The sequence below is a fragment of the Diceros bicornis genome, chromosome 11, assembly GCF_020826845.1.
Source record: "Diceros bicornis minor isolate mBicDic1 chromosome 11, mDicBic1.mat.cur, whole genome shotgun sequence".
NCBI lineage: Eukaryota > Metazoa > Chordata > Mammalia > Perissodactyla > Rhinocerotidae > Diceros > Diceros bicornis.
Window position 1 is genome coordinate 40,651,193 of NC_080750.1, and position 12,693 is coordinate 40,663,885.

Genomic DNA, 12,693 nt, shown 5'->3' on the forward strand with positions numbered 1-12,693 from the left:
CAGAAGTGGAGTTTCATGAAATGCCTCTCAGGCATCAAGACATTTTAGAAATGCAGACTTGCTACAACTACTTAAACGAGAATTAATCATGACTAGACTAGAATTAAAAAAAAAGGAGGTAAACCTGGATTGGGGCTAAAGGCAAAGCTATGTCAGAAATGTAAGACTAAGTAGTAGTGCTATAAGAAACAGGCAAGTATTTTTGGCAGCTGCTCTTGCTAGCATGAGAAGTACTCTTGTAGTAGAGATTATTAATAGCAATATACTTTGAGACGGGCTGTCATTTATACTGTAAAAATATCATACTAAAATTCAGAAATGTAAAAGCACAAACTAAAGTGAGAAATAAAAATTGAGATAACCATAAGACTTGCAGTAAAAATAATGTTAAACTAATGATAAATTACAAAACTATACATGTGGATCATCTGCTCAGATAGAAACACAGACAGTTTTACAACTACGGGAGAAGTCGAAGAAAATTATAGTTGAAAATAATACAGGTGACAGGTCTATGGCAAATATTATTTTCCAAAAACAATAAAAAAATAAAATCACCATAAGCAACAAATAATTTCTTGATCTATTGACACATTTTCCTCATGAAGCTTTAAGTATAAACATATATCATTATTTTCTCAAATTGGAAAAAAAGTCCTTTGATAGAAAACCTAGAATAATAAACATGGAAATACAATGATATAGTATCAACTAAGTAAAATCCACAAAACTTTGCAATGGTAGGAATAAATTTGCTTAGACTATGATTTCTTTCTCTTTAGACAACATTAGAAGTCCCTCATGCTGGTTTTTAATTGGTACCATCTTTCTGGAAAACAACTTAGCACTATCAAGAACCTAAAAAAAAATCTTGACCCAATAATTCTAATTTTAGAAATCTGTGTCTAGAGATGTCAAAGATTTGTATATAAAAAGTTCAACACAGGTCACTGTCCAAATCAACAACTGTAGGAAAATTATGGTACATTCATTTGGCAGATTATATACCCTTTTGAATAACTATAGAAATGGGGCACCACCAGCAACATATTAAAAGTGGATTACAGTAACAATTTTGTTAAAAAATTATTTACTTAAGATTGTTACTGCGGTTATTTCTGAGCAGCAGAATTACTGATAATATAGGAAATTGTAAAGAAAAATATTTTTTCTAAGTTTTACATACTGAGCAGGTCTTACTTTTATTAAAAAAAGTAAAAGATATTAACGATTGGAAGAATATAAAAATTCCCCATATCACCATTCAACTCAGAGAATTTTGGAGATTATTAAATTGAGGAGGGTAATAACTCACAAATTTGCTTTACCAACAGAGCTCATGATGGTCTGCTTTTTGGGTACATACAAAATCTTCATACAAATGAAAATTTTATTGTAGAGCAAATAATTAGAAATGTTTTCTGAAACACAGGCAATACAATTGTTCGATAAAACTGGTAGATGTTTGCTGAAAAGGTACTAATGACTTGCCAACAGTCTATTAAAGGAGAATAATAGATTAAAATTATATACAGCTTGAAGTAACTGAAGATTATAAATACAAAAACAACAAATTAGATTACGCCTGAATGAGATTAAAATTTTGAATATAGGTTTGCCTATTATCATTAGCAATAAGTCAACAATGAAGAAAAAACTTGAACCCAAAAAAGTATTGAAGCTTAAGAGAGGTATAATGCTGGTTTAATTTTTGTCATCATTGTCAAAAGTACTAATTAAGCAAACTGATGAGAATGGTACTGCACTGCAGTTTGAGGATGGTTAATCTGTCAGACACCCTGTTCTCAGATGTTACCTGCCAAACACAGATCTTGAGGTATGACAAAGATTCTCTCCTTGACCAAACTCTGAGCTCTTTTTTCAACTAGGTCCTGTCCTTGGACATGATCTCAAGAGCCACATTTTAGCAAGAATCCTGCTAAGTCAGTTTAGCCTAGAATCCCCCACACTCGATATCTGATCACCCTCCATACCTGTTGTGTTCTTCTAATCCTCATCATCCCCCAGGGGATGTCTGACCACCTTGGTTAAGCTCGTATAGCCAGAATCCCCTCTTTACCCCTGAAGTTTCTTCTTAGTAATTTTCTACCCACTGAGACCCCCTACCTACTCCTTGGCTATAAATTCTCACTTTTCTTTGTTGTATTCGGAGTTGATCCCAATCTCTCTCCCCTACCGCAAAACTCCTTGTAGTGGTCCCTATAGCTATCATGATAGTCCCCCTGAATAAAGTCTGTCTTACTGTTTTAACAAGTGTCATGGATAATCTTTTCTTTAACAGGTATCATCCCGTAGCTTAAAAAAGATAACAAACATGCATACTGTTTGAATATTTCCAGTTTTTTATGACTATAATTATTGCATAATCTGTGGGATAACTTTATAAGTGAAACATCTTAAAAGAGATTACACAAAAAAATCATAAATTTATCAACAGACTATGCTACCAAAAGTTATTCGTAGGTCAACTGTTTGAATCTTCGAATGTATTTTCTCACAGAAACTATGTCAACAGTAAGAGGCTCCTAGGCTTACTCTCCAAAATACTAATGTAACAGTAGTTGAAAAGTGCTAAGTTCACATGAAAAAAAATATAAAGAGAATGGCTACTATCTGCAGTATTAGAAAGTCCTGAGGTTAAATACCAGTTTTACTATTTACCAAGAAAACTGGGGACAGTTAACTTGTTTGAACTTAACAAACATTTAAATCATTTAAGGATTGACGTAAAATATACAAAAATAGCTGGGACAGTGCCTAGAATACACAGTAGGTTCTTTTAAAATGATAGTAATTATTAATAGCACTATTATTACTAATACTGTACATTAAGAAGGAAATAAACAGTATGTTAAAATTCTAGTGATAGACACACAAAAATTTTTTTCTACATATCTTTAAAAGAATTAGAGGAGAGGATGAGGGTTTTAAAGAAAATGAAAGGCTTATGGCTCTAACAATCTCATTCTAAAAATTTACCATGAGCTGAAACTTATACACAAGCAAAAAGATATATGTACAAGATTTGCTATGGTATTACTGTAATTATAAAAATCTATATTTCACAGTTTTGTAAATAAAGTTTTATTAAAACAGTCATGTCCATTTGCCCATTCATTTAAGTATTGTCTACAGCTGCTTTCAAGCTACAATGGCAGAGCTGAGTAGTTCTAACAGTGACTATACGGTCCACAAAACCTAAAACATTTGCTGGCCCTGTGTGGAAAAATCTTGTGTATCCCTGATTTAAGCTAACTTTCAATGATAACAATACACAGGAGTGATATTAACATTTTCTCAAATGACATAAACATGCAATTTTAATTTTATTTCTATTTTCACTTTAAAGAAAAATATTTTACATATGGTATTTTGAACAGAACTTGATATGGAATATAATCACTACAAAATTGTTTTCAACTATCAGAAATCCCAGTCATATATTTCATTATTGCCTGAGCTCTTGGGTTTCAGGTGACAAGTCTTTGTCCCACATTGCTCCCACCTCACCTCCCCACCACTCCCACGAGCAGCTCTACCCCATCCTTAGTCAGCTGTGTTGCCGCTGCTTATGCTACACAATCAGTACGTAGTTCAAACTCAAGAATATATAAAGCATCTAAAAACAATATTTGTCTATAAACCAGTAGAGTCAACTAGATATCTTAAAAAGCCCTATTTAAACCAACAGTCGCATGTCATTTAGAAATTTCTACCAATATGGTAACATTGAAGAATAACTTCACGAGAGTATTCTAAATGCTTAAGTCTCCAAACAAAAACAAAATGAGTTAAGAAATGAGATTTAAGCATTGAAGTGCATTTTCTTTCAACATGCTATTATTAATTATAAGCCATCATTATTTCTCTTATCACTAAAAAGAAAAAAATGCTGCCAGGTAAGCTATGAAATTCCATCAGGATGTATCCTTATTTTATATATGTTAAAAGTGTAGGAAAATGATGTATCTTATGATTTAAGAAATACAGTATTACCATAATTAGGCATTCCAATTTCAAAGAAAAATAATTTTCCAGTGATTTTGTAGATTAAATAAGTTTTTCCTGTAAAATTTTTCTTCTTCTAAAGAACAATCTGTTCTTTTAGAAGAAAAAGTTTTGTACTAAACTAGTATTCTCAAATTTTCCTGATACTAAGAATTACCTGGGGCCGGCCCCGTGGCGTAGTGGTTAAGTGCACACGCTCCGCTGTTGGCGGCCTGGGTTCAGATCCCAGGCGCGCACCAGGGCACCGCTTGTCAGGCCATGCTGTGGCAGCATCCCACATAAAGTGGAGGAAGATCGGCACAGATGTTAGCTCAGGGCCAGTGTTCCTCAGCAAAAAGAGGAGGATTGGCATGGATGTTAGCTCAGGGCTGATCTTCCTCACAAAAAAAAAAAAAATAAATTAAAAATAAAATAAAGAATTACCTATAGGACTTTTTAAAAATACAGATAGATCCCTGAGCCTTAATCTAGATCTCCTACATAATACTATCCAAAAGAGGAGAACTCAGGCTTCTGTATTTTTAACAAGTATTTCAGGTGATACTTATGATCAAGAATGTCTAAGCAAATATAAATAAATAATAAGGACCTTAGTACTAAAAACATTTTGATTTAAGGTAACTGGTTAATAGCTAGAGTGCTATTTCTTTACCTTTGTTAGTAGTAAGTACGAAGTATCTCTGATGAGAGACTAGAATAATTTACATAAATAATAAATTAGACTAACAGTACTAATATTATACTTAATAGTGACATAAATAAATTTCCTGAAAATATTTCAAGAGATATAAATTGAAGTTGTAATTATGACAACTATTTTAAAGGATTTTTCACAATTTTCAAAGTTATTTTATTGCACAAACATTAAGTGGATCAACAGCTATGATGGATGGAGGCACAATATCATGTTTTTAAAATTTTAATAGGTCAAGAATGCATACAGTCTTATAAGAGGTCACTATACTTTACATCAGCTCACTACTTGGGAGAAAAAAATGGCCTACAAAATATAGAAGTCCATCTGCTTTGTGTATTTTATTGTCAGTGTATAACAATCTGCTTGAAAGAAGTTAAACAGACCTAACGTAAAACATATACTAGATGTTAGACACAAAATATGATTAATTACATGCCACACCAAAAGTCTTTTTAAAATCTTTGATAAAGAAAAATACATTTTAAAAATATTTATCATTAATTTTACCAAGGGAAAGTTAGTAAATTAAATAACAAAAAGCATGTGAACCAATTTAAAGCTACCTAAATTAACCAGTTGCAAGAAAGTGGGGGGAGGATATAATTACGCTATCCCTCTAATATTTCTAGTAGTCAGAGTCAATGAGTTGTGCAATAGTAAATTACTGGCAGGCAGGCAGTCTAAACCTGAATGTGTTAATATTGTTTTTTAACTATCTTCCAAAAAATTTTCTAGTATGAATTTTAGTTTTCAAAATTAGTCCTCTTCTGTTATTACAAATGCAAGGCTATAATTTAACATAACATAGTAACCTGGAAAAGTCAAACTGAATAGTGACCCTAGGAGGCCCTCAGGGAAAGCCTTGAAGTTCTCTATTAATTTTTCCTATAAAATCTGCTCCTGAGCCTTTAAATTTCATGTACATGTCAAAAGATAAAGGTAGGAAACAACCTTGTGACGTAATGAAGTAATCTACTATATATTGCACTTAAGTTTATTAGAAATATTCAATAACAAAAAACAAAATTATCTTGACTGTTAATATCCTAACACTTTAATTTAAAAAACCCACACTTCTTTCTCTCAATTTAAAAATTTACTTGTATTAGTATTTTCTTCTACAAAAGTATTAAAATAATAAATTCATTTATTCATGAGTTTAAAGCTATTAGAGGCTTCTGTGTAAATGCTTAAATCAGAGCAGTGATCTCATTTCAGAAGTTATAAAAGTGACAAAGTGAAAGAAGAAAACTAAAAGAAACACTTTCTGAAAACATAATAAAGAAGAAAATAAGAGGGTGATGAAGATATTTGTATTCTATTTTCAATGTTTAAATTGTATTACGTTTAAACCTCACTCAAAATGTTTTTCAACATGGCTACCACTTGTTGGGAGTAGAAGTGGAAACTGCTCAAAAGGAACTAAGATAATTAGAAAATGTATTTTTACAAAGGTTATTTAAGTCCCAGCAAAAAGAAGATTCTCTTTACTAAGGAGGAAAAATATTTTTCAGGTGTTATGAGTTAACCTACTTGTTTAATAGAATGTTTCCCCTTTAGTTAAAAAAAAAAGGTAAAAAAGGGAACTAAAACACTAATAGCACTGATATACACAAACACTCATCTAATCTCACACAGGATTTTTTTGGGTTTAATGTGTTCGATATCATAAATATATTTTAGATCTAAAAATATATCACTCTAGGTATTAATTCAAAATGGCAATATCAAGTAACTCAGAAAATACAACTAAACTGCTAATATTAACAAGGTCAAAACTTGGCAGAGGAGAGGAGACTGTCATCCTGAAAAACACCAAATAGATCATAACTTGATTATACATAAGCACAAGTTCTACAAAATGTTTGTTAGTTCAGGATTGTCTATATATAAACTATATCGTAACAGCCACACAATAGCATGCTATTTTTATTTTATATAACAGGAAAAAGTAACGTCTCTATTATGTTAAGTTTGAATTTAAAAAATAGTAATTTAAAAATAATATAGCTTAAAGGGAGAGAGAAATCTAGGGAACTTGCAATACTCTTTAAAAGAGTTAAATGCTGTAATTCCCATGTATAAGGAGAATACTATCAGCTTTTTGCTTTTCCCACAAAATAAAAACTACAAATTTTGGGTTTTAGTATTTGCCAATATATTTCAAAACATACTTTTTACATTTATCCATTTTAAATAAGTTTAAAGGATTCCAATATCATGAAAAATAAATGAGAGAGACAAAAAGGTGGATTGGGGTAACCCTGCCCTCTAGGCTATCATATTATTAAACCTATCGCTTACATAAGTTTTCACTGGCTACATAATATACTGATAGTTTTAGTTATAAACATGAATTGAAATTTAAAGCACTTCTTCACTAAATGAGGCAGAAGTACTTCATTTAAACAAATATTCCTATTTTTCAAATGTGTGAGACTTACCCGTCTTCGACAAAAGGGGAGGCCTTGGGCAATGATGCTAATGCTAAATATCTTCATCACAGTTTGATGTGGTAGTGGCTCTTTTGCACTTTTAAGATCAACAGGAACCAAGCCATGGTTTAGAGTAGCTTTTCCCGGTTTTGACATTTTAAAACTCCTCTTGGTTGATGAATACTCTCTACACGTAATACAGGCACATTACTAAAAACTCTAACCACCAAATTAAAATATAATTTTCTAATTAAAAAAAAATAAAAGGCTGAGAACCCAGGGCCTGCTGCTTTTGTCTTTCAACCTTCTCCTACCAAATGTCCTGACCTGTCTGAGGCTTGGTGAAGTGCAAACTATCCTAGAATAGCCAGGAATTATAAACTACTGAAATGAAAGCTCCTGCTCCTGCCAGTCAAACAGCTGGTGCACCTCCCATACAAAGTCAGTAATGCGAATACAACCAAAGCAGAGTTATGCTGCAGGGTCCCTTTTAAAACTTCTCCAACTACTAACCTAGGTATTCCCTAGAAAGTGAAAGTAAAGTTTTCTTTACAAAAATCCAAAAAATAAACATTGTATTTTCTCTTGAATATCTTATTTAGTCTTCCTTACCCAAATACCAGCATTAATATTTTAGGAATGTTTTGAATTGTGCTTCAAATTTAAGGACAGTGTTTACGCGTGCTCAAAAAATATACACATACGTTTGTTCTATCTTATATTCAGAATGAGCACTATACTTTCAAGTGTGCGTCTTAAGCATGCTCTTTGCCTTTTCCATACATAGTATTCTTTTATCTCGCACTCACTAAGATATTAAATGGACTCTAGCTCTCTATAGCTATTAATATGCACTTCAGATTAATCTTACCAGTAGACATTTTAATTGTTTGCAAATTTCAGTTCAACCTTTATAATTCTGAAAAACTCAGTCATTCCACCTGGAAGTATAACAGTCATGTGATTTATTAAAAATATAAAAAAACAAGTATTTATAAATGTAAGCTGTGATGGGAAGTAATTATAGTGAAATGAATAATAATTAACCAATTCATTGCAAATCCTTAGTGCCTAATTTCTCCAACATATCAGGATCACATAAATCTTCCTAAAACACAGAGAGAAAATGTGGTATACAATCCATTCCTCAAGAACTTTCAATGGTTCCCCATTGCCTAAGATAAAGTATGGAGATGAAGATTCTCCTCAAAGTGGCCCCAAACTAGTCTTTCCAGCATTATCTCAAATATTTCCCCAAATTAACCACTTATGTCAGTGTTAATTAATCTTTTATACTACATTTCATATTCAAACCCACAAACTAGACTGTTATGAAGATGATAAGAAGCTCAATATGAGAATTAATAGATAGTACTTTCAATAGATGGCAGATAACAGATGTCAACTATTTGTTCACAATGCTCAGTTAACTAGTTTGTTCTCTCTTTCCATTCCATTTTCTTCCAGTCATCTCACTTATCTCTCCTTTCAGCAGCTTTTATGGATCTTTAGTGGTAATTTAGACTGTGATATGGAGAGAATTAGAAAAAAGAATGTCAGAAACAGGTGATGTTTTTTTTGACTTTGGAGACTCTGTCTTACTAAATATAAAGTGGGCTGCTGGGAAATCAATCCATACAGAAGAAATACTCCCAGTCCTACCATGACACTACTTTTTTAAAGTACACCTTTCTGTTATACCATAATTAAAATGTTGTTAAAAATGCAAAATCATTAGCAGAGGTGACATTTTTAGTTACACAAAAGTAAACAACTGAATTTCTCCAAAGAAGATATACAAATGACCGAAAAGCACATGTAAAGATGCCCGATATCACCAATCATTAGGGAAATGCAAATCAAAACCAGAATGAACCACCACTGCACACCCATTAGAATGACTATTATTTAACAACAATAACAACGTAGAGCGCACACACACAAAAAATAACAAGTGCTGGCAAGGATCTGAAGAAATACCCTTGTACATCGCTGGTGGGAATGTAAAATGGATGTAGCTACTGTGGAAAATGGTACGGCGGTTCCTCAAAAAAATTACCACATAATCCAGCAATTCTACTTTTGGGTATACACCCAAAAGAACTGAAAGCAGGGACTCAAACAGATATTTGTACACCATGTTCACAGCAGTATTATTCATAACAGCCAAGAGGCGGAAGCGACCCAAGTAACCATCAATGGACAAATGAGTAAACAAAATATGGTATACATTACAATGGAATATTATTCAGCCTTAAAAAGGAAAGAAACTCTGACACATGCTACAACCTTGAGGACATGAGGCTAAGCGAAATAAGTCAGTCAAAAAAGGACAAACATTGTATGATTTCACTTATATAAGGTACCTAGAGTAGTTAAATTTACAGAGACAGAAAACTGAATGGTGTTTGCCAGGGCCAAGGGGGAGAAAGGAATGGGGAGTTAGTGTTTAATGGGTGTAGTTTCAGTTGGAAAAGATGAAAAAGTTCTGGAGATGGATAGTGGTGATGGTTGCAGAACACTGTGAATGTACTTAATGCCACTGAATTGTACAGTTAAACTTGGTTAAAATGGCAAATTTTATGTTATGGATATTTAACCACAATAAAAAAATTGTTTTAATAAAAAAGTAAGTGACTAGGACCTGAATCATAATCTTACATCAAAGAAAACCCCAACAAAGATCTAGGGATAGAAGAGAGAGTACTGGAAATCTGTAAGTTGATATGGTAGAAAAAAGGTGAGACTGATATCTAAGATAATCATGTCAACAGCCCCACTAGACTACTTACTACCTTGCAGAATGAATGTCTCTAGCCTCATTCTAGTCTCAGCATCTCCTCTGATGCTCACTTTATTTCTTAACACAAGATTCATCTTTTCCTTACAACATAACCTTCAGTCATACTGTGTCTTTCTCTCCTAACGAGAAAAATTCCTTTGTTGAAATAGCTCCCATGGAATGTCTCCTCAGCAAGTTACTATCAGTGTCTACTTTGTTAATATTACATATAATTTTACGAAGACTGGCATTCTTTATTCTCAAAAAAAATGTTTCAGTGATATCTTTGACATCAATTAGTTAAACCCTCAAAATTCCTTTCTCTGAACCACACAGAAGATATAAACTATGAGTTATTTCAATGCAGAAAAATTAGAAGAGTGTACTACATTCCACAAGTTTAACATATTCATTCTGCATAGAAAAATATATCAAACAGATCAACTCCATATTTAACTTTCACTTAATCCATTGGTTAATAAAGATAACATGGGAAATTATAATTTTTCTCTTTTATATTTAAAAGCCCTCAAGGAACTTTATAGTCACATCTATTTACATGCAGATAGTTTAAAGATAAGGAAGATACAAAGCTCTCTAATCTCCTTGGAGTGTGATCCTAAGGGGAAAAAAAATAAGATGTGGAATTGAAAAGAATTTGGACTGGGAAAACTAAAACTAAAATCAGTGTTCATTCTCCTGCTTATAAGACGTTAGAAATTATTATGAAGTAAAACTAGTTTTTCATTTTCAAGAAATTATTTACAATGATAATAGAAGTGAAAACTAAGGCTGTTTGTATATTGAAATGCTATGTTTTACACTAGATACCAAGTTTTTGGTAAACACAAAGTGCTGACATTCTAATTCAACTCATTTTTTTAAATCAGTAAATAGCTGCCCTCAACTGGATAGTACAGAGCATTGCAACTCTAGCAAACCAAACACTAAATCAAGTTACGTGTCTACAACAACATATTTTTGTAAAAAAGAGACCATTATTAGTGATTGAGTACAGTGAGTACTAATTTCCAAATGTATGTACTACCAAGTTTCATCTTTTTTTGGAGGATTCAAGTTAACAGTACTTCTAAAGCAATGTTCTCAATCAGTATGGAAACATTCAAATTACTAAATCTTCAAATACAGAAGAAAACCCTAGTCAATGAGAGAAATCATGGACAATGCATAGCAGACCCCCAATTGTTAATACTTTAAAATGCAGCTAGTTCCACGTTCCATTTCAAGAAAACATAAAGTCTTAGTCTCAATTATACATTTAAAAACATTTAAGATACTCTTAATTATTAACCCCCCTCCCAAACTGAGACTCTTCAAAACAGACAAGCTCTTTGATCATGCCAATATTTGATCACATCAACAAACACTAAGTATAATATAGTAAGTAAGAGCATCAATGCTGGAGCCAGACTGCCTTAGTCCAAAGCCTGTTCTACCACTTACTAGCGGAAGGACCTTAAATTAAATTGTTAGGAGGATTAAATCAGTTAACGTTTAAGTGAAGCACATAGAACAACGCTTCACATCTAGTAAGTGCTCAATACTGTTAGTTACATTACTACTACTACTACTACTACTAGGATCAAAAATCACACAGAGCTTTGTAGACTACATTTCATTTTAAAAATCACAAGGAAAGGAAGTAGAGGTTCTAAAATCCACCTGTAATAACTTTGGAATAGAATATTGTAAACACATAATCATCTACAAGTTTTAGAAAGACTTTCCATAATTCTGTCAAAATTTTTACCTAAAAATGAAGCTATAGTATCTTAGCTGTAGTGTCTTGGGATTTTAAGATTCCAGACACCACTGACTCCCCATCAAAGATGAACTCAACATTGGGGAACTTATGGTAAAGAGATGATCTCTATATAAGGTAATTTATTTTGCCCACTTATCACTTTCTCACTTTCTTTCTTCTAAAAGTTTGCATTGATCAAAGATGATTATATATAAATGCTACATGTAACAAAATATCACCAATATGGTATTTCAAAAATGTATTACAGTCCCATACATTCCAATTCTCTTAAAACAACAACAAGATTTACAGCAGTTTATTCTGGATTTCGACCTTTTCTTTCATTAATTATTATACAGAGACTAGGATTTAATTGCTCTTTACCAAAGGCCACAGCATATGAGTGGCAAAAAGATTTTCCATTTTTCATCAACTATTCTTGAATCAGCTAAAACAAATCACTTGGAAGATACAAGTTTACCTACAAGTACATATGATTTTTATACCAAGAGTTTTCAACGGCTCACATCAAAAACTTTTAACAGCAGAATATCAGCATATGCCATTTAAACTCAGTACAATTCATTACTTCTGTGAATTTAAGCAACAAGTGACTTACTGTTTTGCAGAAACAGAAAAAATTCCAGATGCTAAAATTATACCACTACTAAAGTGAAATAAATCAGAATCAATATCCCCTTGAGAATATGGTATTATAAAGCATACTCATTTATTCAAGGATATTGAGTAAGACATATCATTCTCTGTATATAAGTCTATTTTTCAGCCTTTCCTAACACCTTAGATACCAGAATCTTAAAGTATCTCTCTGGTCTAAGCAATTCATACACTACAAAGATAGAGCAATTTAAACACAGAGGAAAACACTGATAAATCAAGACATTAAGTTCTTTGTTTAATAATAAATGGTCAAACTTGTATTAGTAAAAACTGCAAAAAAATTTCCAAACAACATATCATTACT

The 12,693-nt window shown here is 32.3% G+C and overlaps 1 protein-coding gene across 5 annotated transcripts in view; it reads right to left on the reverse strand.

Moving 5' to 3' along the window:
• The window catches only part of FBXW7 (F-box and WD repeat domain containing 7), a 232,263-nt gene that overhangs the window by 54,331 nt on the left and 165,239 nt on the right, over positions 1-12,693 (reverse strand). Inside the window, exon 1 of one of the 5 annotated variants that reach the window (XM_058550200.1) lies at positions 7,171-7,405. The exons of the other annotated variants lie outside the window; for them this stretch is intronic. Within the exon in view, the coding sequence (XP_058406183.1) occupies positions 7,171-7,317 (147 nt within the window). The 5' untranslated portion in view covers positions 7,318-7,405. Of the gene's footprint in view, positions 1-7,170; positions 7,406-12,693 lie in introns of those variants that run through there. 5 annotated transcript variants of the gene reach the window in all.